Here is a 25,473-nt window from a genome sequence, read left to right as displayed (position 1 = left end):
GGGGTGGGAAGGAAGAAAATTGCGGCAATGAATGAATGGAAATCCAAAACCTCTGTAAAAAAAAATTTTTTTTTAAAAGTTAAACAAAAAAAAAATTGCCTTCTAGCATCTGGTGCAAGAAATTGCTTAAGACTTCAAAACAGATCTGCACGTTCAAAGCACAGCTATTGGTGCTTTGCAAGAGGCAAGACAGGCTGAGCTGAATGGCCTTTTTGATAACCTGTGTGCTATTCATGCCAAAAGTATTAGTAATTAGGACACAAGACATCCAGGTAGCATGCTGCATACATGGATAACGGGCTTAGAAATCCACTATGATGGAAAACATTTAATTCCTTTTTTTAAAAAAAAGGTAAGTCTTCTTACTTTAATTGGTAATTCTTGAACATTATTGTTACGCATGGTCTAGTCAGAATCAAATAATAGCTGACCCTCCAGAGAGTTTTCAAAGGCAGTAAATCACACAGGAGGAGATCGCCCATCCTTCTCCAACACAGCAGCTGGTGGATCCAAACTGCTTGCTTTCGAAATTGCAGGGCAACTTCTTACCACTAGGAATGTAAAAATAGGAGGCAGAAACCAGGTTCTGGCAGGTTTTCCATTTTCACTGAGTGTAAATGTCTAATATAAATGTGGGGACAGAAAACATTATTGCAAGAAAAAAAAATGTTTCCATGAATAAGTCTCAGCAGTTCAACTTTTTATCAACTACAAATAAGCTTGTTAAATTTTCCTGGACAATGTATTAAAAAAAAAAAAAAAGAAAGAAAACAAAACCCAACTTTCGTATTGATGGCAATATATAGTGTTTGCAGCATTTTCATCATAAATTCCATCCACTCACAAGACTTTTCTTACTGGGCTTTCCTACGTGCAAGTACGTGTTTTTAAAGCTGTGCTGTTCTCTAAGTGTGCTATTAAAACACATTAAACTATCAAAAAACTGCAATAAAACTTGAACTTCATGCCCTGTCCTCTCTTTCCTAACAAGCAGAGTTAAGGGTTACATTGAGGGGTTTTTCACTCTATCACAGAGCTATTTAAAACCATATTTAAATAAGATAGTAAAGTTTCTAATAATTGGAAGCATTCAAAATTAAATGGCAAACTTCAGATGGATTAAAGACTGAAATCATTTTAACAAAGGTAATAGAAAAACTAGCAGAAAGTGGAATAAAAAGTTTATTAGAGCTGTGCATGAATAATAATAACCAGGTTTTAAAACATAATTTTTTTAATTCATATTTTATTGTGCCTTAAGCATTTGTTTACAAACCAAACTGATTTTTCATCCAATCATTCAAATCCACCATGTTTTATAACATTAATTACAATATTCACAATGTACTTGCACTATTTCCACTTCCTCCCTGGAATTTTCGTTTGGTTTTTTTTTTCCCAATTTTATTTTACTAGTCTTAATGAACATTTACAGAGATTTTGGATTTCCATTCATTCATTCATTGTTACACTTTTTTCTCTACCCCCGTCCCTCCCCATTTTGTTTCTCTCTTTAAAAAGCAAAAGTACAAATGAAAAGACAAACTGCCTTTTGCTTTTCAAGGAGAGGAGCAAACGGGGGGAAGGGGGCTGGAGTGGGTGGAGAGACAAGTGTAACAATGAATTACTGGAATTCCAAAATCTCTGTAGATGTTCATTGAAATTAATACTAATAATAATAAATTTTAAAATAAAAGAAAAAGCATTATATTTTAGGGCATTATGTTTACAAGAGTACGGAATGAGGGCTGCAGAGTGGATTATATTTGGGGGTGGGGGTGGGGGTGGGGTTTGGGGAGGTGCGGGGGGGATTGTGTACCAATGAGGGAGTTTTTCTTTTGCTTTTCAAGGAGAGGAGCAAACGGGGGGAAGGGGGCAGGGGACAGGGAGAAGGGTGCAACAATGAATGAACAGAATTCCAAAATCTCTGTAGATGTTCATTGAAATGAAAAATAAATAAATAAATAAAAGATAAAATGCATACAAAAAAAGCAAAAGATAAAACTTCTTTGTTGGTACACAATCCTCCCACCCTCCCCCAAAACATAAATATTTTAAAGGTCTTTAAAAGAAGAAAGTATTCTATTTTAAGGAGTCACTTCTGACGTGGATGAACCGCTGCCTGACCCTGTGCCATCTCCATAACCGCTGAGGTGTTTAAGCACCTTGTCGAAGCCACGACGTTTGTCCACCTCATGGGGAGCCTTCCTCTCTCTCTGTGGAGCCTCCACCAACTTCACCCTCTACTTTACCACCGGTTTACTCAGGGATTGGTCCCTCCTGGTAACATCAGCACCGTTAGGTTCTGAGGAGCATGGTGGCTCCTCCCCAGCGTTGTGCTGCTGGCCGAAGGCAGCACGTCTCTGATAGTTCAAATCCACCAATAGTGGATAGGCCATCTTGGCCTATGCAATTTAGTCTCTGAAAACCCACCAGAAGTCAGCTATAAGTGGTGTCCAACTCGACAGTAATGAGTTGATGTATATATATTAGTTGTTGTGTTGTTGTTGTGTTCCATAGAGATGGAACCGACCCATAGCTGACCCGCCAGTGAGTTTTCAGAGGCAATTAATCGCATGGGAGGAGTTTGCCCATCCTTCTCCCTCGGTGCAGTTGGTTGCCTTGGGCCACATGCCGTCGGAATTGCAGCACAGCTTCTTGCCACTAGGCCATCAGAGCTCCCTATTAATTATTATACATTTTTAATATCTGCTACATATGTATTGAGGAGTTCTGGTGGCCTAGTTGAACTCATCACAAACTACAATCACCATATTTATTAATTATTTCAATTTTTCACTAGACTATAAACAAAACATGAGGACATCAATCTTGTTAACATAATGACATACTTAAATGTTTATTAAACACATAATTAAATGGTCGATGTTAGTGCCATCAAGTCATAGTGGCTTCATGACATCAGACTGAACCCCTTGCACCATCCTCACAATCTCCACTGTGTGTAGGCCCCGTGTTACAGTCACTATGCTAATCCCTCCCACTGAAAGCCTTCTCTTTTCTTCTCACCCTCTACCTTTCCAAGTACAGTGTTCTTCTCCAGAGACTGGCCCCTCCAGACAACATGCACAAAGTCTGTGGGACAAAGCCTCTCCATCCTGCAGGCATTTCGTCCAAGAAGAGAAGACCCTGAATTCATAATCCTTTACAGAATCCTTTGAAAGTCAAAGTGACTTACTGTGAACTAACAACTGAGTCACAGCTGATTGGAAAATATTTTGTAGACATGTATCAAAAGTATAATTTTGGACATCTGCAAAACCCATCAAGGTACTATAGCATAACATTAGAAAAAGAATATTCACAAAAAAACCTACTTTACAATTGTAATTTTTTTCTAAAAAAATTCATACAACAATTATCATGAAGGAAACCAACAATAAATGAGGTTTTTAATATAACAACTTTATCTGGAATATTAAAGGGAGCTCTGGTGGCCTAATGGGAAGGAGCTGTGCTGCAATTCCAAAGGGATGCAGTTCAAATCCACCAGCTGCTCTGAGGGAGGATGAACAATCTCCTCTCATGAACTTACTGTTCTGAAAACCTGCTTGAGGTCAGCTGCAGGTGGGCTCTGATTTGACAGCACACAAAATGAGTAAATCACATTCACTCATTCATTACCATCTGCTTGGTCCCAACTCACAATGGCCTTCATTGGGTTTCTGAGGCTGTAAATCTTAAATGGAGGAGACGGTCATTTTTCTCCTGCAGAACTGGTAAAGCATAACTTGCTACACACTACACCACCACAGGTTCCCCACAAGAAGTCACATCATAATAACAATATAAAGTGACTACCAGTCAAATTCTAATAAAATTTATCAAGATGCATCGTGTGTTATTCTCCCAGATGTTTTCTTTGATCTGTGAATTAAAACCTGGCTAAGTTGACACTCCTTTACCATTATAGATAACTAGTGTTACATCTTCTAGAACTCAAATTTGTGTTTGCTTAGAAGAAAAAAGAAATATTGAGGAGGACAAGAGTCCTCTCTTCTCTTACAAATACGGCAGCATTGTATATCCTTCTCCATTATCAATTGCCTTAGGGTCTAATAGCACATAATTACAACAGTAAAAAGTCTACCTTCCCAATTGTGTTGAGCACTAGCAACATGCATCTGACAGCATGGATGCTGAGGTGTGAGCCGAAAATGATGCAGTTTGTGATGGTGAAAGGGTTAAAGTTTAGTTATACATCAGCTGGGTTAGGCCATGATTCTCAGTGGTTTGGCAATTAGGTAATGATGAAATATGTCACTTATGCAATGACATAATTTGGCAGTAAAAGAATGATGTTACATAATCATCATCCATTTTGTGATCCAATGTGATCCATTGTCCATTTTTCCATAAATGTTAGTTTTTACATAAGGACCTGGTCTTTGGATTAGTGAGGAGTCAGTGTACTAATGAACAATATCAAGTCATCAGCTGATCTAAGGAATTATGTATAAGGTGGCAAGTTGCCATTTTACAAATGATACACTGGTGGTTCTTAGTACATATGGTTTTAAAAGGGATGTATAAACTCTATGTACCTCTGAGATCAACAGTAGATCTGTAGCAGTCATACGTAGCCATAGAAAGCTACTGTGTTCCAAAAATATTTTTATTTCATTATAATTTATTTAAAATAAAAAAATACTCCTACAAAGTATGAGAGGGAGCTCTGGTGGCTTAGAGGTAAGGAATTGGGTTGCCATCCTAAAGGTATATAGTCTGAATCTGCCGGCTGCTCTTTGCAGGGGGTTGGGGATGGGGGGGAGTGGAAAACGTGATTGATTAAGTGGCATGGAAACCCACTGATGGGTCAGTTATAGGTCAGTTCTGACTCGATGGTATACAACAACAACAACTGGTATATGTGGTATAAGTAGATAAGATAAAAGAGAATAGTAGTCATTGGTGTAGTGAGAAAACACTGAATTTAAGTTTCTAGAATTTGGACTCTGCTGCCAGTTCTGCAGCCGCTGGCTTGGTAACATCGAGCCAGTGATTTATATACTCTGAGCTCTTTCTCCCGTATCTATAGAAGAAAAACACCCTGATCATTTCTAGTCATTCTCAGATTCTGAGAATTCTTCTGTCAAAAACGACACATGTTCCTTCCCCTCACTTTTATTTTCAGTCACCACAAGGAAGCTCAGAGAAGAAAATTTGAGGCCGTTGAGAACATCTAAGACAAACTTTAAGCATTACAGAACTGAGCTGGAAAGTTACCGAGACTTAGAAAGGCAAAGGGGAAGACGGTGGGGGAGAAGAAAAAAGGCAGGAGAGAGAAAAGAGGGTGGGGACTCCACAGGCTAAGCTACTCCTGCAGAAGCCCTTAATGCTGTCTTCAAAATGCCCCCTTGTGGTTGTGACTGCACTTCACTTCAGCAGGGCCAGTGCTTGGAAAAATCATCATGCTGGGGAAAGGTGGAGGGTCAGAGAAAGAGTGGAAGAGCCTGCACAAGATAGACTGACACCGTGACTCTAACAATGGCTCAAACATGTTGGAGATTCTGAGGCTGGCAGAGGAGGACAAGGCTCTGGTTATGTTGTTCACAGGGTTGTTGAGTTGTAGCTGACTAAAGGTACACAACAACAACATTATGTGACGGGTTTTGACGTGTAATAAAGAGATTCAGGTCACTTGCAGCTCAACATTATTGCCCCAGGAGATCCTCCAAAGCTCTTTTTTTCTTCTTCTTTGGCAGAACCACCAATTTTCTTAAAGGGCTGCTTCTCAGGAAACCCTGTATCACCATCACAGCCAACCCTCCCTGGTAACTGCCATGACATCCAACTCAAGCAGGAATCAAATTGATGCAGAGATTGTTCCCTGCTACTGTTTAATCCAGTTCCCAAAACTCCCCACAAGCTTAAACCTTAAAGAGAAAAGGTGCTTGCATTAACATTAAACCTAAAGGCCCATGGAGAACAACTTGGAGGCATGTTCATTCACAAAGGGATTCATCTGCACCTTCTCCAAGCATTTCTTCAGACTGTGAAGGCACAGAAGCTTTGAGAAAGGGTGCAATGATGAAATTTAAAAGTTACTGGCGTGCAAGATAAACACACTGCAGAAAGGCTTAAACAGGTCTTTGACTTACTGTCTGTACTTCCTTCAGGTTGACTCTTTGCTTTGGTCTAAAAATGGTTTTGTTCTTTCTTCGAGACTCAAACACTCCCCTTTTGAAGACCATCACTGCCATCTGCCCCAGAAAGAAGTGTTAGAAGTGAAGAAACAATGGCACAGCCTCCCCAGTTACTAATAAATAGAAAGTATTTCATCAACCGAGAAGTACTGGCACTGGCTTCTGCTGCATGAAGTTTGTATACCTTTATCGTGGCCTCTCTATAATATCTTCTAGAGTCTTCCTGCTGTTGTGTGGAACTCATTAGTTCCAGTTGTCTCAACTCATCAATTTTCCCCAAGGCACGCCGAGCAAATGCCTAAATGGGATTAAAATAAATTTAATTCATAACAAGTAAAGAGAATTGAGATTAAAAATGCATCAGGACAGTACATTTTAGTCACTCAGACACTTGATTTAATCAGTGAATTAAACTTCAAGGTGATATTGTCTCCTTCTACCACAGTAGCTCTCGGAGCACCGTTACACTGTGTATCTCTAAAAGTTAAACTGTCAGGTATACTAACTTTGCCAATCAAGAAATTTAAAACACAGAAAAAGAGAGCTGTGGGTGTAGCAGTATATAATTAATATCCATTATCATTCCTCAGGTGCTGCACACATACACACACAAATAACCAATGTCAGTGTTCCTCTCAAACCCCAACCTCTCTAAAATAGAACATAATACACTGTGCAATGACTATGCAGTTGTTTATGATGTCCACTACATGGTGAAGTCACGAAAGGTCCTTATTTATTCCCGTATCTCCATCTACCAAACTAAACCCACTGAGCATACTCTAACTGACAGTAACCTCATAGAACAGAGTAGAACTGTACAAACAGGGTTTCCAAAACTGTAAGTCTTCACAGAAACAGGCTGCCATATCTTTCTCCCACAAAGATGTTGATGGATTCCAACTGCCAAGCTTTCAATTAGTATACAAGCATTGAAACACTGTTCTGCCAGTGCGCTTTCCAATCTGTTGTTGTTGGCCCAGAACCGACTCATAGCTGACCCTCCAGTAGGTTTTCAGAAGCAGGAGGAGAATATCCATCTTTCTCCAGCAGAACAGCTGGTAGATTCAAACTGTGCACCTTTGGATTGGCAGTGCAACTCCTTATTACAGAGCAAAAGGACTTCCGATGCAAAGGCTTGTGGTTGTCATGTGTAATTCATAGAGACCCTAGGAACAACTAACCTGAACCCTGCCCTGCCCTGTGCCATCTTCACCATCTCCAACATCCTTGAGCCCATTGTTACAGTCACCATCGTGTCAATCCATCTGACTGAGGGTCTGCCTCTCTTAAGCTGATTGCTGACCAGCCGCCCTTCTAAACACAATGTCCTTCAAAGGACTGGCCCCTCCAAACAATATGCCCAGAGTATGTGAAATGAGCTCTCAAGATCTTTGCCTCCAAAGAATACCACTTTAACTTTAGAACTGAGTATACAAAAGATGTTGTTGTTGTTGTTATGTGCCATCAAGTTGCTTGCAACTCATGGCGACCCTATCTATGTACAAGAGCTCTAAACGCTGTTCTATCCTGTGCTAACCTAGCCATCTCAAATGCACTCTTCCCACCACTCCAGTCATAGAATCGATCCATCTCATCAAAGGTCTTCCTCTCCTTTGCCGCCCCTCCACTCTGCCAAATATGATGTCCCTCTCCAAGGACCAGTCTCTCCTTGCAACATGCTTAAAGTATGTCAGACAAAGCTTCAGAATCCTTGACTCCAAGGAGCATTCTGGCTTCACCTTCTCCAGGACAAACTTGTTTGTTCTCCTAGCAGTCCAATCTTCTCCAGCACCACAGCTCAAAGGCATCAATTCTCATTCTATCATCCTTAGTCACTGTCCAACTCTCTGATGCATAGCACGTAATTGCGAAGACTATAGCCCGGATCAGGCGCTCCTTAATCTCCTGCCTGACATCGTTGCTCTTCAGTACTCTTGAGAGGTCCCTCACAGCTGACTTTTCTGATGCAATTCGTCTCTCGATTTTCTGGCTGCTCTTACCAAGAGTGTTGACTGTGGAGCCAAGTAAACTAAAACTGTTAACTATCTCAGTCTCTTCACCATCCATACTGATGCTGCCAATTGGCCCAGAGGTGAGAATCTTTGTTCCTGATCTGCACAATCTAACCCAGGTAACCCCAGGGGGCACTAGCCAGTCTGCACCCTGATGCCATTACCAGAAAAAGAGTTTTGAGATTCAGGAAGGAAAGAGAGGCAGAGCTTTCCTGATGTGTACAATCTAACCCACCATATAGAAGATAGTGAATGGATATTTTTTAAAAAGAAGGCAGGAAGCGTCACTGTACTGTGGCACAGTCTGTGGGGGCTGGGCTGCGAACCTATGCCTCTCTGGTGATTTTAATCATCCAGCAGTTCTGAGGGGGAAAGATGACCAATCTCCTCCAATGGGATTGACAGCCTCAGAAACCCAGCAGAGGGCCAGTTATGAGTCAGTTCTGACTCCACAGCAATGAGAGGCATAATAACTAGAGGAATTCAATTTATAAAATACACTTTAGCAGTTCTTTGAAAATTTTCAAAAGTATTTATAATTTTTCATTAATATCTTTAATATATAAATATTAATATCTTTAAGACCACAATTTGAACAGCTGAATTTTCCATAAGGACAAATCCAACAGAAATTCTCCCTTTCTCTGCTGATTTAGGTAACAATTAAACCAAACACAGTTCAGAACACCAAACAATCACTTGTCTGTCAATACGTCACACTGCAGTGGCTTGAATGGTCTGGGAAAAGAGTATTGCTTTCCAAAAAAACCAAACAAACTTGTCTAGGAAGGTGTCCAGCCAGGGTGCTCTTCAGAGGCAGGGATGGTGAGATTTTTTTGTCAGGAGAGGTTAAGAACATCACGTTTAGAAAAGAGAGTAAACCAAGGAGAAGAACACCCTCAACGATCTGGATTAGCACAGTGTCCTTCACAATGGGCTTAAAAACAGCTCAGGTCCTGCCGATGGTGCCGATCAACCAGCGTGTACGTGGCACACAGGGTCACTACATTCAGAGTCAAGACTGCACCTAAAACAACAACTGTAGAGACCAGCTGTTGTTCTGTAATGTTGAGTCAGAATTGACCCATAGCTGAGCCTGCAGTGGGTTTTCAGATGCTGTAAATCACATGGGAGGAGACTGCTCATCTTTCTCCCACAGAGCGGCTGGTGTGTTCACACAGCCTGCCTTTGGGTTGGCAGTGCGACTTCTTAACACTGAGTCACCAGAGCTCCTAATGCATGAATCAGGTTGTCAATCTAGAGCAAGAGATCAACAGAATAGAGAAGCCAAGATACTTTCTGCAAACAGAGTGTTTGTTTCCTTTCTTTCTCTCTCTTCCCCTTGCCCATCAGCTAAAGGAGATCGTTTCACGTGGTGGGGTGCTCAGAGTTAGGTGAGACCTACCTCCCCATGAACACCACTTTTGCAGTCGTAGTAGCACTGGCAGACGGCAGTGTAGAGGGTGGCCCTCCACGTCAAGTACCTGACCGACAGGAGCGGAACGGAGGACTCCATGCACATACTGGCCCACAGGAGGTACTCTAACACCTGAGAAGAAAAGCACAAACACATCGAATTACTTTTCATTTTCAGCTAAAAACTATTTTAGCTAATATAACAGAATTATCTCTTGAAAGCAGAGACTAGTGATTAGTTTTTTTAAAAAATATCCCGTAGAGAAATAAATAATCAAGGGGAGGGGGAGAAAACCCTTAAAAACTTCAAAATTAATGAGCACTCAAAATTTCAAGTCAGTCATTTTAGAATGAGTTTCCTCTTGGTTCCAAATCACCCAATGAACTCAGCTCATAAACGGTTTTTAATGGGTTGATGATCGCCAGTGGAATAGGTTCTGATTCCAAATGATACAATTATTACTTTTTTACTTGAAACCAATGTATTACTCTCAAAATGAACTAGCATAAGAGGGAAAAGAAATTGGCAAAGACTGACATCCAGAAGTCTGTAAAGGAAGTCAAGATTATAATCAAACAGACCTGGCTTCAGGTCCCAGCCTTGCCACCTAGTACTTGTATGATTTTTAACGTTTTAGGACGTTGAGTTTCTCATCTGTAAAATTGGTTATTCATCTCCCAACAATGCTTTAACAGAATGCAAATGAAGGTACAGGATGCACACTAGCACCACCGTAAACACTTCACAAAAAACCCACACCTACTGCTGCGTAGTTAGCAATGTGGATTCACAGCAACCTTCTATGACAGTAAAACTTCCCTGATAGAAGGTTTCCAAGGCTGTAAGTCGTTACAGGAGTAGACTGCTCCAGCCTTCTCCCGTGGAGTGGCTAGTCCATTCAAATTGTCGGCATTTCAATTAGTAGCTAAATGTTTAACCACGTGCCACATCCCAGGGCTTAAGCACTCCATGAATGGTACTTCTACAAGTGTTATTCTTTCTAAAGTACAAGATGAAATATAATTGTGGAAAAATTACCACCACTGTTCCATCTGACTTACAGATCTATAGATCTATATAGATATATGTAACACATGTGGCCTTCTCAAGCTTTATTAGCTAAATTACTTTTCCCATAAATGCACTGATAATTTTTTCACATCTTTTTCTCATAAATCCTATTACTGAGACACAGCAAGAGACGATGCCAGTCATGAATAAGTATGAAGAGAGTTACCCTATCATGATCTAAAATCCACTTGGATATATTCCCAGTGTGTCAGTTCTAGGTATTTCTTCTGGAACCACAAAAAAAGCAACCCAAACTATCCACCTAGCAAGCCTATCCCCATCCCAGCTCTCTCTCTTGAATAAATATCCCCAAATACTCTTATAACTTCACAAAACTGCACTTCCCATCTAGATCATGGTCCAGGCTGCCAATGTCCCTTTAGAGTCAATGACTATCACAGCACAATGAAACCCAGTCCTTTCTCTACCTCTTAGTTACTTACTTACACTCTACCTCTATAAGGCTAGCCTGAGGCTGCATTGTGGCTGCTTTAGTTGTTACTTAAATGACTGCTTGGTAACTTTACCCCATTTTTCATTAAGGAAGAGTTCATAGTCAGTAAAAAACTCTTGACGTTTTCTCACACCTAGTAACCTGTATTTTAGATGTTTGGATTTGAGTTGTTACAATCTGGGAGTACAGGATTAGGCTATTATAAAAACACTTTTTAAATAAAAAAAAAAAAAAACCCTCGTCTAAATGAACATGTTCTTTCCAGAAGCCCTCAGGACTGCTGGTATTCAAATTTTCACAATTCAAAACACAGATACTATCAGATAACTATTGCTTACAACCTTTTTGGCTATAGCTTTTTGCTTTGACTCCATATTTAGAATCAAATGCCTTACATCACAGCTTTTACAGCAAAAGAGACCTTAAAAGACACCTAATCTGACCCCAAGAGGAAAAGTTTCCAGTAAGCAATAGAACTGGTGCTGGAATGTCAGTCTTTTGACTCCAAGTACAGTGCTCATGCTACTACTCAGTGCAGCCTTCCCAAAGAGGAGAACACCACCAAAACTCTCAAGGTTGAGAAAATCATCATGAGAAGTCACTTTAAAAAAATCAGAGATTCAGTGCTAAGGAGTTGTGCTGCCAATGCAAAGGCGTGCAGTTCAAATCCACCAGCTGCTCCTTGGGAGAAGGAAAGGCAAATCTCTTCCCGGGCAATTTACCACTTGAAGGTCAGCTATGGGTCAGTTCCAACAACAACAAAGAACTAGCTTTAATAACAATTTAAAAATTTGAGATTACATAAGTATTGTTCTTTGCATAAATATCTTTACCACTGAAAGGTCAGCTCTGGGTTGGTTCCAACAAAAACAACAAGAACTAGTTTTCTTAAAAATAAAAAAATCTGAGATTACATAAGTATTACTCTTTGCGTAAAAAATATTCTTGAGAAGCCAAATTACATCCATATTGAAGTTATGAACTCTGCAAAAGGATGCCTAAGTTGTTGATTAGGAAAAGGACACCAAGTAATTCCAATCAGCCACAAGATGGCAGTGCAGCATCATTTATATCAGCATTTAGCTCTTAAGAGCATTGGCGCTTGAATTCTTAGGCAGCTTTGTTTGCTAGCTCTCTAGTGGTTCAAACCCACCAGCTCCAGAGGTTCTGAGGGAAGAAGATGGGCATTGTCCTCCTGTGTGATTTACAGCCTCTGAAAACCAATGGGTGGGTCGCTTATAAGTCAGTCCTGACACCAAGATTATCATATCACTGAAAAAGTTTAACAATGAATAAGGTCAAAGATTTAGTGCATTTGATCTACGGTGTTGCAAACAATGTTTAATTTTATAAACAATACTATACCATGGACTAAAAAAAGGTCAAACAAGTCTATCTCAGAAGAAGCCCCTTAGAAACAACAATGGCACAACTTTGTCTTATATACACTGGGCATATAAACATGAGGAACTAGTCCCTGGAGGACTGTTTGATTATCACACTTGGTAAAATAGAAAGTCTGTTTAAAAAGAGTGGGGGGAAGATTGTCAATGTGATGGACTGATTCTGGTCCAATACTGGGTATGGTTCACTCTGTTGTTCAATGACTCCGAATTGACTCAACACCACCAACAAACAACAGCACAACAAAGAGGAAAATGCCGGTAAGGAGCATTTTGAGGTTTGGATGTAAAGCTTATGTAACAGTGCCATGTTAGAGAAGGTAATTTGACAGTAAACATCCACATCACATGTATTACCAAACAATTTCCATTTTTTTCATAAAATCAAACCAAAAATAAATGGTTTCTTAAATAAATTATTTTCCTTAACATTTATTAATCATTATACTGATACCTTAGGGAGCTCTGGTGGCCTAGTGGAAGGGAGCTGTGCTGCCAACTCAGAGGTACGTGGTTTAAATCCACCAGATGCTCCATGCGAGAAAAATGGACAACCTTCTCCCGTGTGATTTACAGCCTCTGAAAACCCACTGGAGGGTCAGCTATGGGCTGGTTCCCATTTAACGGTGTACAACAACATACTGATACCAAAGGAGCTACAGTTCACGTCATAAGGAAAAGCAAAGCTGTCTCGTGACATCTTTAGAGAAGAGGTTTTAGAAATCTGGCCTCCTTCCCTTGGCTTGGCTGGAAAACAGACTGAGTACTGTATTAACTGTTTCCCACTCAGAAAGAGTCCCTATACAGTCCTGTCATTAGGATCTCTGCAGGAAGGCAGCTGTTGTTAAGTGTTGTCATGTTAACTACAACCCATAGCCACCCTACAACCACAGATCAACACCGTGCCCTGGCCTGCACCATCCTCACAGTCTCTGCCATGCACCCCATTGGGGAGTCACTGTGTTGAGTCACCTCACTGACAGCCTTGCTCTCTTTCACGTTCTACTTTAGGAATGCAGGCCTATGTAAAAAAAAAAAAATCCTCCTTCAATGTTCCTCCGTGTGAGCAAAAACTCTATGGGTCATTACAGGATTCCATTTAGCCAGAAGACCTGTTACGAAAATAGTGTTGACAGGTTGACAGGTAGTAAGGGCTATGCTGTTTTATCTCAGGCCTCAGCTACACCCCTAACTCGATATCTGACCTAAAGCCGATTTCTCTTTCTGCACCTCAGTTCTTTCCTGAAAGTGGCGATCTGAGCATCGAGATGTTGTTGTTGTGTACTGTCAAGTTGGAACCAACCCATAGCTGACCCTCCAGCGAGGTTTCAGAGGCAGTTTAATCACGTGGGAGACTGCCCATCTCTCTCTGGTGGAGCAGCTGGTGGATTTGAAACATGTGCTTCCAAGATTGCCGCCCGGTTTCTTACTGCTTGAAAGTGGTGGCTTGAGGATTAAGTAAGATAGGACATGACAATGCTCAGAAGCACATTCAATAGATGGAAGGCATTGAATAAATAATAATTAAGGGGGATGGTGAGCTCTGGTGGCCTAGTGGATCGAGAATTGTCTCATCAATTCAAAGGCAGGCAGTTGGATTCCACCAGGTGCACCATGGGATAAACATGGACCCACTCCTCCTTGTGATTTACAGTCTCTGAAAACCCTTTGGAGGGTCAGATATGAGTCAGTTCCTACTCGACAGCAGTGAATTACGGTGGTTCGGGGCTTTAGCCCCCTCCCCTTAATAATGGCAGTGGTGATGGTGGTGGTGGTTGAGTATCAACCTCATTAAAATTGTGATGAGTATTATATAAACAAAGCCTTTAGCACACCATAGGGATTCGGTAATAACAAACAGTTACTATAATAGCCAGATCTATGGGAGTTTAGATTGCCCTAAAATGACACAAAAGCATCACCAAGGATCACATGTGAACTTCTACTTCTGACTTATGCTAAAACAGACAAAAAGCTCGGGTAGCTATGGAATCAGAATCCTTCCAATCTGAAAGGACTCAAGACATGCCTGGACCTTCAAGGGCCTGTCTCTGACCCACAGAGTTAATTTTGATCTATAACTTCAGCTCATTAACCAATCTGCCAGTTGTCATTTTGTTGTCATGTGCTGTCAAGTTGACTGTGACTTATAGTGACCTTACGCACAATAGCTCTAAACCCTGCTCTACCCTGAGCCAAATCTCACTGCCTCTGACACATCTACCCTCATAACCCAGATTACTCAGTCAATACATCTCACCCATGGTTTTCTTCTCCTGTGCTGTCCCCTCCACCCTTCCAAGCATGATATCCTTCTTCAAAAACTGGTCCCTCCTAGCAACACGCCCAAAGTATGTGAGACGGAGCTTCAAATCCATGCCTCCAAGGAGCAATCTGGTTTCACCCTCTCCAGGACAGACCAAGTTCTCTTGGTGGTCCATGATATGTTCAATACTCTTCTCCAGCACCACAACTCAAAGGCATAAATTCTTCTGTAAATCTTGGTCACTGTCCAGTTCTCTGATGCACAGCAAGTAATTGTAAATACTATGGCCTGTATCAGACACAACTTAGTCTCTAGACTGACATCCTTGTGTGTTTGGTAATTTCTAGGTGAACATTATTCATTTCTCTGAAACTTAATTCTACTGGACCATGAAAGAATTTCATTTTAATCTACAGTGTCAACTTTAGAACCATCCACTACCCCAAACTTTTCCCACTCCTCATTTCTCACTCTGCATTCAGGGACCTCTCCAAATTACTGAGGAGCAATGATGTCAGTTTGAGGACTAAGGTGCATCTAATTCAGGTCATGGTCTTTCTGATCACTTGCTATGCATCTGAGAACTGGAAAATGAATAATGATGATGAAAGAAGAATTGATACATTTGAACTGTGGTGTTGGAGAAGAGTACTGAACATCCCAAGGACTGCCAGAAGTACAAACAAGTATGTCTTAAAGAAAATGCGGCTAGAGTGCTCTTGGAGGCAAAGATGATAGCTTCATCTCACATACTTCAGGCATGCTATTAGGAGAGGCTAATTTTTGGAGAGGGACATCATACTTGGAGGGTCAGTGAAAAAGAGGAAGACTCTTAACCAGGTGGAATGACACAGCAACTACTGCAATGGGCTTCCATGTTTCAGAAATTGTGAGGATGGCATTGGATAGGGCAGAGTTTAACTCTGTTATGTATAGGTATGCTACGGGTCGCACTCAACTTGACAGCAATAACAACATTTCTCCCACTTTCATCCCACAAGACTGAAACCAGAGAAGCATCTTTTTTTTTTTTCTTCACTCCTTATTCTGTGAGAAATTAAAACCACATGCAGGTGCAGGGAGGTGTCTTATATAAGAAATAAGAACTTATTTTAAGATGACTAGCATATCATATTAAAATTCCCCTAGTGTCAACTAGTACAAACACTGACAATCAGATGTTGGCACAGATATCTCTGGCCTTCTAAGATTTGGCAGGAAAATGCTTCAGCAGACCAAACTATGCTGGGTCCCTGAAGCAGGATTTGTTGCTACAGCAAGTGCAACAGGAGTACATAAATTCTTTTTAGGAAATCATCTGGAACCTAATGTGGAATCCTTAGCATAGTTTGCAAGCCAAATTTACAGACAGACTCTCCCTCATTTTCATTCACTCTCAAAAAGCTAGAACAAAGCACGTTCAAGCCATTGTCAGTAATAGTGCTTTTCATTTTGAGGGACAAAATCAAAAGAGAACACATAACTGATGCCACTTATAGAGCTTGCACATATCTTTGCTTCCGATTTCATTTTTAAGAGCTGTCACGTTTCAATGAACTGATTGCGCTTTGAGGAAATACTGGTAAAAAAATTACTTGTCCTAGGTTTTAGAATATTCATGGGAAGCAATTCATTTGAAAGCAATAAAGAAAAATAAAGTAGTAATGTTTCACATAACAGCAATGACCAGAGTACAGTTTTAATGGGAGTCCATTTGCTGTAATACATGTGTTTCTCAGCAACATTCTCCTGGGTTTCCTAGGCTGTAAATTGTAAAGAGGGAGCTCTACTGGTATGGGTTGTAGTGGGTTGCATGCTAGCCTAAGGACACAAGTCTCCAATAGTCCTTGTCCACCAGCTTGGGCTAAAGATGGCCGTCTCCTTTTGTTGTGATTTGTTGTTGTTGTCATTAGGTGCTGTTGAGTCACCTGTGACCCACAGCTATATATAGCAATCTGAAGCCAGCTCTGTGCTGAGCCAGTCTCACTGATTGCAATATACCTGTATTCATGGCACTGGTTACTGTATCAAGCCATCTCATCTGGGGTCTTCCTCTCCTGCACTGTCCCTCCGCCCATCTGAGCATGGTGTCCTTCTGGCTATGAGTCTGAACCAACTTAATAGCTCTGAGTTCTGAGTCATCATTTTGGTTTGTTTTGAAATTATAATGGAAGAAGACTGCCCATCTCTCTCCCACCTCTGCAGGGGCTAGTGAATTCAAAGCAACAAATATACATAGTCTTTGAGTTAGCAGTTGCAACACACTATGAATCACACTGCTCAATACTGCAGACTTTTCAAGATAAAACTGAGCACTGGAAAATGAGAATCTTAGTTTTTTTAAAATGCCTCTTACATTCATTTCTTTGAAGGAAATAGTGAAAAATAATGTCCCAGGAATAGATGGTATATCAATTGAAGTATTTCAGATAACAGATGTTGCCCTGGATGTGCTCACCAAGTTGTGCCAAGAAATCTGGAGAACAACCACTTGGCCAACTGACTGGAAGAGATCTATATTTGTTCCCATTCCAAAGAAGGGTGACCCAACTGAGTGTGGAAACTACAGAACAGTGTCATTGATTTCACATGCAAGCAAGATTCTACTGAAGATTACACAAAAATTATTAGAACAGCACATCAGCAGATAATTGCCAGAAGTCCAGGCTGGGTTTAGAAGGGGTCATGGTACTAGGGATATTGTTGCTGATGTTAGATGGATCTTGGCTGAAAGCAGAGAATACCAGAAGAATGTCTATCTGTGTTTCATTGATTATGCAAAGGCATTTGACTGTGTGGATCATAACAAACTGTGGCTGACTCTGAGAAGAATAGGAATCCCAGAACATTTAATTGTGCTAATGTGAAACCTATACTTGGACCAAGAGGCAGCAGTCAGAACAGAGCAGGGTAACACTGCATGGTTCAAAATTGGGAAGGGTGTACGCCAGGGATGCATCCTGTCTCCATACCTTTTCAACATGTATGCAGAGCAGATTATCCGAGAGGCTGGGCTCTATGAGGAGAATTGTGGCATCAGGATTGGTGGAAGATCTATTAACAATCTGCGTTATGCAGATGACGCAACACTGCTTGCTGAAACTGAGGAGGACCTCATGCACTTGTTGGGGAGGGTCAAGGACTGCAGCCTTCAGTATGGACTGAGGCTCAATGTCAAGAAGGCAAAGATTCTCACCACTGGCAGCTTCAGGATGGATGGTGAAGAGATTGAGATTGTTCACAGCTTCAGTTTGCTTGGCTCCACAGTCAACACTCCTGGCACCAGCAGTCAGGAAATCAAAAAGCACATCGCGATGGGAAAGTCTGCTGTTAGGGACCTCTCTAAAGTACTCAAGAGCAACGGTGTCTCTCTGGAGACTAAGGTGCACCTGATACAGGCCATGGTCTTTGCAATTGCTTGTTATGCATCAGAGAGTTGGACAATGACTAGAGAGGACAGAAGGAGAGTTGATGCCTTTGAGCTGTGGTGCTGGAGAAGAGTACTGAATGTACCCTGGACTGCCAGGAAAACAAACAGATTCATCTTGGAGAGGATTAAACCAAGCTACTCCTTGGAGGCAAGGATTCTGGGGCTTCGTCTGACATACTTTGGACACGTTGCCAGGAGGGACAGGTCCTTGGAGAGGGACATCATGCTTGGGAGAGTGGAGGGACAGCGCAGGAGGGGAAGACCCTCTATGAGATGGATTGATTCGGTGACTGGGGTAATCGGGATGGGTGTGTCAGAGGCAGTGTAGCTGGCGCAGGACAGAGCAGGGTTTAGGGCTGTTGTGCATAGGGTCGCTATGAGTCACAAACGACTCGACGGCACATAACAACAACATTCACTGCACTCAAACATGACTGATTTTTTGGGTTTCATCCACCTATCTAGCAAGTAGTCCATACATACAGGTTAAACACTTGAAGCAGAGTGAAATCCAAGTGCCTAGCATGCCATAAATAAAGAAGTCATATAATTTGGCATTTAAATCTAGACACTTTAAAGAGCAGGAGAAGGTACTATCGATAATCATGTCAGGACAAAAGGCATAAACTCAAGATTGTGCTGAGCAAGCTGAGATGGATGGTTACCTAAAGTTCTGTAAACAGATGGATATTCAGTATCAGTTCAACAATACGAGAGACAGGGACCCTGGAGATTACCCACCAATTATAGGAATGTCCCTTCTTTTTATTAAAACTTTACAGTCCACAATTTTTTTTCATTCAATAATTGTTATAAAATGTACTCAATTATCTTGTTTTCATTTATATTCAGTTGGCTGTATAACAGAAATCCTTAAGAAAATCAGGAAATACAGGGGGAAATATTTCATCAGCACATTCATACCTTTGAAGACTGACCGCTGGCCATCAGTTTTCGGCAAACAGTGTAAATGTAAATGGTACCTGGGTGGAGAAAAAAAAGACATACATAACATTGATGTTTTCTAGACAAATGGTCGGAATTTCATATTCCAATCACTACTGTTTAAGTCTGCAGTTACTAAAACAAGTGATCACATGAGGAAGTCTGATAATTGGAGAGATTTATAATCATTACCATTTTTTAATAACTTGTAGACAAAAGCCAGGCCATTCAAAGAACTAGTATGAGCATATTTTAAATATGCTGATTGGCAAAAGGAACGTTCGGTCTCATTTTAAATGCAGCTTGAGTTTTGAAATATATTGAATAAAAGAATAATCTTAGTGATGTAATTTATGTAGCCTGTGATTTTATAAATTAATATAAAACATTGCTGTTACCCAGGGTTGCCTGACAGCTGAAAAACTAAAGATTTATCTCCAAATAAGATTGTAATGTATCTTTAATCAGTGTGGCACGGGGGAACTCTCATAATCATTTCAAAATCACAATGCATAATGGACTACATTATATTCATTCACAGTCTCATGTAACATTTATCCTCCTAAGCTACATCATATAAGCGCCCTAATAAGAAACAAGATTTCCAACATCTATCTAGCATTAGACAAGCATGATTTTTGCATCAGGACATTAATTACGTGCAGATATTTGGCTGGTGTCATGGGTTGGGGAGGATGGAATGGCACATTCATACGTCTACCTCTCTTCATGCAAAGGATATTATCGCCCTATGAACGTATTCAAAAGATAATGCTTTTAAAAGGGATGTGATTGTGATAAGTCGTCTAAATATTTCTTACAAAATATGCGATCTAAAAATTCGTAACCATCAAAAGTCCACAAACATGAATCCTACATTCACATCTGAACTTTAATAACAGCCGAGAAACCAGCATCTGCTTCACTTGATTAAAACACACCTGCATGGATAACAAGCATTAATTACAAGATTAAGAGACATAAAAAAATTGTTTTAATAAAGCTCGAAATCCTCTGAGCACCATAAACTTCACAGACAATGCAGGAGACACTGTTACAGGCGTGGAACTCTGCACTCTCAGCGTGACTGTCCCCGTGGTCTGTCCTTATTCACTCCACTCAAGTTCCAGTGGAAAAGAAAGCACTCAGCTTGTCACAGCTCAAAACCAGCATATTTATTTCAATTTGACTTTGTTAACTTCTGCTCTTAATCTTAAAAAAAAAAAAAAGAAGAAGAAGGGGGAGGTGGGAATTGTATAACTGTGTTTCTTTGTTTAAAAGAGAAGAATACTAAGGAGGCAGTAAGACTATGCACAGGAAACACTTGCCTCTCCACGAGTCATGTGACTCAGGTGGAAGCCAGGAGCCTGTATAAACACGTCAGGAACTCGGAGCTAGGAGTTAAGGCGGTCTTGGGAGGCTGCTTTCAAGAATGACAAGGGCCCTCTGTACTTAAAAATGTGCCTTTCACCTTTCCAGCCCTAGCAAGACCTGAATCTGTCTTTGATAGTTCAGGATCTTTGCCTGGCTTTGAATTCCCACTACAGAAACCTGGCAGAGAATGTTAAATGGTACTGAATTTTAATAACCTCAGAATATCACTGGACGTTTTGTTTTGCTTTATTTTGAGCTAGATCTCCAATAGGAGTTTATGGCCTAGCCATATGACCATGGCCATAGCAAAAACAATCTATTTGAGGGTTTAACATTATCCACTGCCTATATGCCTAATTGTGGAAGAGTCTGTATGTACTATCAAGTTTGAATTGACACTGCTGATCCTCCAGGAGGTCTGCAGAGACAATAAATCACATGAGAGTTCAATGTCCAGCTTTCTGACATGGAGCAGCTGGTGGATTCAAACTGTATACCTTCAGGATGGCAGTTCAATTTCTTACCACTAAGTCACCATAACTCTCATAAACCTAATTACAGTTTACAAAAGAACCAAGATTGGATGAATAGCTTAAGAATCAAGGACATGCATATAACTGAAAATTAAAAGTAAGCAGATAAGTGTTAAAGCTTAACAGAAAAGATCAAGTGATCTGATAAATTGTAGGCCAACTTAACATATATTTTTGTTTACTTAAAAGTTTCAAAATTGCAGGATTTTTACATCTGCTAATCCCTAGTTGGAAGACCTGTCCTCTAAGATATCTTCTCACTACCTCAACTCCTTCAAGTCATTGCCCAAATGCCACCTCAGCAGAGCCTGGAACAGCCATTCTATCTAAGGTAACTGCCTACCCCGTGCCCAAGCCCTGCCCTCTCAGCTTTCTTTGTCTGCATAGTTTTTCTCATAATCTAACATATTCTTCAATTGCAACTTGAGATTTTAATTTTAGATTTTAATCAGCTCCCTTGGCAGGAGCACAGGGCGTTGTCTACAGCCCACTGCTATGTCCCTAGCACCTAGAATAAAATTTGACGCGTCATAGGCACTGGGTAAATTTCAAATGAATAAATGAAAACAGGGGCAGTAGTTAATGAAATGAAGTGCCTTTCCCACAGCCCAGCAATCCCACTCCTGGGCACAGATCCCAGAAATCGCTCAGATGGGTCCATAAAAGGGCATGTGCAAGAATATTCATTGCAGAATATATTTTGTGCAGTTACAGAGGAGAAGCACACCAGGTGCTCAAGACCAGGGGCCTATGGTACCTGGAAGGCAGTTCAGCAGAGCAGACTGAGCTAAAGAGCTGGATCTACACGCAGAAACCTGGCTGCATTCTCCAGCCATAGTCATGAGGAGAAAGGTAGTTAGACAAAGAACGAAATCTAGAGTGCAGTACCATGTGTACAAATGAGAAGCACACACACATCCAGTAGAGGATGTTGAAGACATAGAATCCTTTTACTTTTTAAATCTAAAAAAAAGACATTTAAAGTGACAGCAGCAATTCATCATTAAATTAGAACCTCATGGAACAGTGCGGTTTATATTAATGGGGGAGGGACATGTCACAGCCACAGGGTGAAACATGAAGAATACAATCAGTATCGCTGATTTGCATATGTAGAAACTGTTGAATTGGTGAATAGTTTACTGGAGAAGAATTCTCAACAATAGATAAAATTAACATGGGAGGAAGGACAAGTGACGGTACAAGGCATTGCACCATTTCAACGTCTTAAACAGAGCCCAATGCAGGGGGTCCAATCCTCAACCCTAAGACCCTCTTAAGCACAAAATTTCTGCTGCTGCATCATCTTTTTCAAAATGTACAAGCCACATAGGAGGATGGAAAGATGGTAATGGCATGGAGCCTACTGAAGATAATCAGGCACAAAGTTAATAAACATGGACTGAACAATGTCCTAGATAAAGAGATAGAGATAGAGAGAGAGAGAGATAGAGGTACAGATACAGATATATAGATGTAGATATATAGATATATAAATACATACATACATACACAGGCATATACATATACACACATATTATGTATACACATACATACATATATAAACACACATATATACATACATATATATACATACACATACCCCTAGTTACTATGGATTGAACTATGTTCCCCAAAAACATATTTTGGATTCCTATCCCCGACATCTGAGTGTGAGCTAATATACTAATGCAGTGCAATTAACTTTCCTAAAAAAATCTAATGTAATCAATCTATTGAAGTGATACTCATGTGGCTGCTGTTATATCATCAAATCAGCCACAACTCATAGCGACCCTATGAACAATTATCCTGTGCCAGCCCCGTGATCTCTGCCATGCTCAAGACCATTGCTGCAGTCACTGTATCAACCTTTCTTCTTTGATGCTCTTACTCTTTATGGCCAAATCTCTACTCTGGCCAGTATGATGTCTTTTTCTAAGGATCTATGCTTCCGAACATCATGCCCAAAGTATGTAAGACAAAGTGTCACCACCTTGCTTCTAAGGAGCATCCTAGTTACACTTCCTCCAAGACAGAGGTGTATGTTCTTTTGGTAGTCCATGGAAATTCAATACTCTTCTCCAACAGCACAATTGAAAAAAACATCAATTGTTTTACAGTCGTCCTTATTCACTGTACAACTTTCATGGATATATGAAGGAACTGAAAATACCATGGCTTGGGTCAAGCCCACCTTCATATTTAAACTGGCAACCTTGCTTTTTAACACTTTAAGAGATCCAGGATAGCAGATTTTTCCTATGCAATAAGGCTTATTTCTACCATGGGTGTTGACTGTGGATCCAAGTGAAATGAAATCATTGACAATTTTAACCTTTTCTGCATCTATCACAATGTTACCTGTTAGTCTAGTGATGAGGATTTCTGTTTTCTAGATGCTGAAATATAATTCCTACTGAAAGCTATAGTCTGCTCTTCTTCATCAAGTATTTCAAATCTTGTTCATTTCCTGCCAAGTTGTATCATCTGCATAACACATGGATGTTAATAAGTCTTCCTCCAATCCCGATGCCACATTTTCTTCTTCATATGGCCTTTTCTTTCTTCCTTCCTTCCTTCCTTCCTTTCTTTCCTGTCTTTGTAAAAAACCTGTTTTTGTACTGGACAATGTCATCCTACAACTCGTCTGATCTTTAGTCATTACTGTTCATTGCATGAAGTCTATCCTTGAGATGGTATTTAAAATTCATTTAGGATATATTTAAGGTTATATTTTTGTTCTTATAGACTTATTTTAGTTAAATTTCATTTTGAACTTGCATAAGAGTGTTCCACAGTTGGCCCTTAGCTTTGACTGCTGATACTGACTTTCTCCAGCCATCTCTTCCCACAGATAAAGTCTATATGATTCCTATGTATTCTATTAGGTGAGGTCCATGTACATAGTTGCCATTTACGGGGCTTTTTAAAAAAATGCATTTGCAATGAATAAATAATTGATAGTACAAAAGTTTACCATGCAACCCGTGGCATCATTTCTATCACCAAGGTTTTCTTTTCCAACTACCAGACCAGATCTTTACTTTTGTGCATTCCTGTCACCCACCAATCATAATTAAAACATCCTTAGTGTATGCTTGATCAATTGCATATTGAAAAAGGTTAGGTAGAGGTGGTCAGTTTCTTCATCTTTGGCTTTAGTGGCTGGTAGGCATATTTTAATAAAAACATTGGCATTAACACGTCTTCCTTGTACGCTTATGGAAATTATTCTATTGCTCACAGCACTGTACTTCAGGATTGTTTTGTTGTGTTTTGGTTTGCTGTGTGTGTGTGTGTGTGTGTGTGTGTGTGTGTGTGTGTGTGTGTACCATCGAATCAGATCCAGCTGGCATGGGAGGAGATTGCCCCTCCTTCTCTAGAGGAGCATCTGGTGGATTTGAATCATGTATCTTCAGGACTGCAGCACAGCTTCTTGCCAATAGGCCACCAGAGCTCCCTAGGATAGATTTTTTTCCCCTTCTTGGTTGTGTTTCTTTTTTTTTGGGGGGGGGTTGTCTGGTTGGTTTTTTACTTCTTTTTAAAATTTTAATGAAAGTTTACAGAGACTTTGGACTTCCATTCATTCATTGTTGCACATTTTCCTCCCTACCCATCCCTCCCCCCACTTCACTTTTGTCTTTGAAAAGTTAAAAAAAAAATTCTCTGACTGTTATACAATCCTCCCTCCCTCCCTCCCCCCAGTCCACTCCACTCACTATGTAGCTTTCATTCTGGACTCTTGTCATGACAATAATACCTAATCATATGTTCTTCCTAAACAGTTTTCTTCGTCATCTGTTACAATGCAGTATACACTATTTATTTCCTCTTAGTTTCCCTCAGCTCAAATGTCAGACCCACTTTACAACAGTGGCACTATGCAGTATTTGTCCTTTTGTGACTGAGATATTTCACTCAGCATAATGTCCTCCAAGGTCATCCATTATGTATATTTCATTAGTTCCTTCTTTTTCATTGCAGCATAGTATTCCATTGTGTGAATATGCCAAAGCTTCTCTAGCCATTCATTTGTTAATGGGCACTTGGGTAGTTTCCAACTCTTTGTTATTGTGAACAAAGTTGCAATAAACATCGGTGTGCATATACCTGCTTGGGTGGCAATTGTAGTTTCTTTAGGGTATATTCCCAGTAGTGGAATTGCTGGGTCTAATAGTATTTCTATTTCCAAGATTTTTAGTGAAACTGTCTTCAGTAGTGGTTGCACCATTTTACACTCCCACAAATAGTATTCACTTATTCCAATGTCCAAAACTTATTCATGTGTTCCAGTTTTGCGGCAACCTTGCCAGCATTTGTTGCTTGCTGTTCTGTTAAATTTTGCTATTCTTACTGGGGTGAGATGATATCTCATAGTTGTTTTGATTTGCATCT

At 40.4% G+C, this 25,473-nt stretch overlaps 1 protein-coding gene across 1 annotated transcript in view; it reads right to left on the bottom strand.

Annotated features, from left to right (window-relative positions):
- The window catches only part of LOC102870950 (chromosome unknown open reading frame, human C12orf55), a 105,924-nt gene that overhangs the window by 29,524 nt on the left and 50,927 nt on the right, over positions 1-25,473 (bottom strand). The window contains exons 4-7 of the mRNA XM_006888568.1: positions 19,148-19,206; positions 9,588-9,731; positions 6,352-6,465; positions 6,123-6,224 (exon numbers count right to left, since the gene is read on the bottom strand). Coding sequence (XP_006888630.1) covers positions 6,123-6,224; positions 6,352-6,465; positions 9,588-9,731; positions 19,148-19,206 — 419 coding nt within the window. The remainder of the gene's footprint in view (positions 1-6,122; positions 6,225-6,351; positions 6,466-9,587; positions 9,732-19,147; positions 19,207-25,473) is intronic.

The sequence above is a fragment of the Elephantulus edwardii genome, unplaced genomic scaffold (assembly GCF_000299155.1).
Source record: "Elephantulus edwardii isolate Elephantulus edwardi_28Jun2011 unplaced genomic scaffold, EleEdw1.0 scaffold00068, whole genome shotgun sequence".
In the NCBI taxonomy this organism is placed as follows: domain Eukaryota; kingdom Metazoa; phylum Chordata; class Mammalia; order Macroscelidea; family Macroscelididae; genus Elephantulus; species Elephantulus edwardii.
Note: the sequence above shows the minus strand (reverse complement) of the source record. Positions and strands in the feature narration are given on the sequence as shown.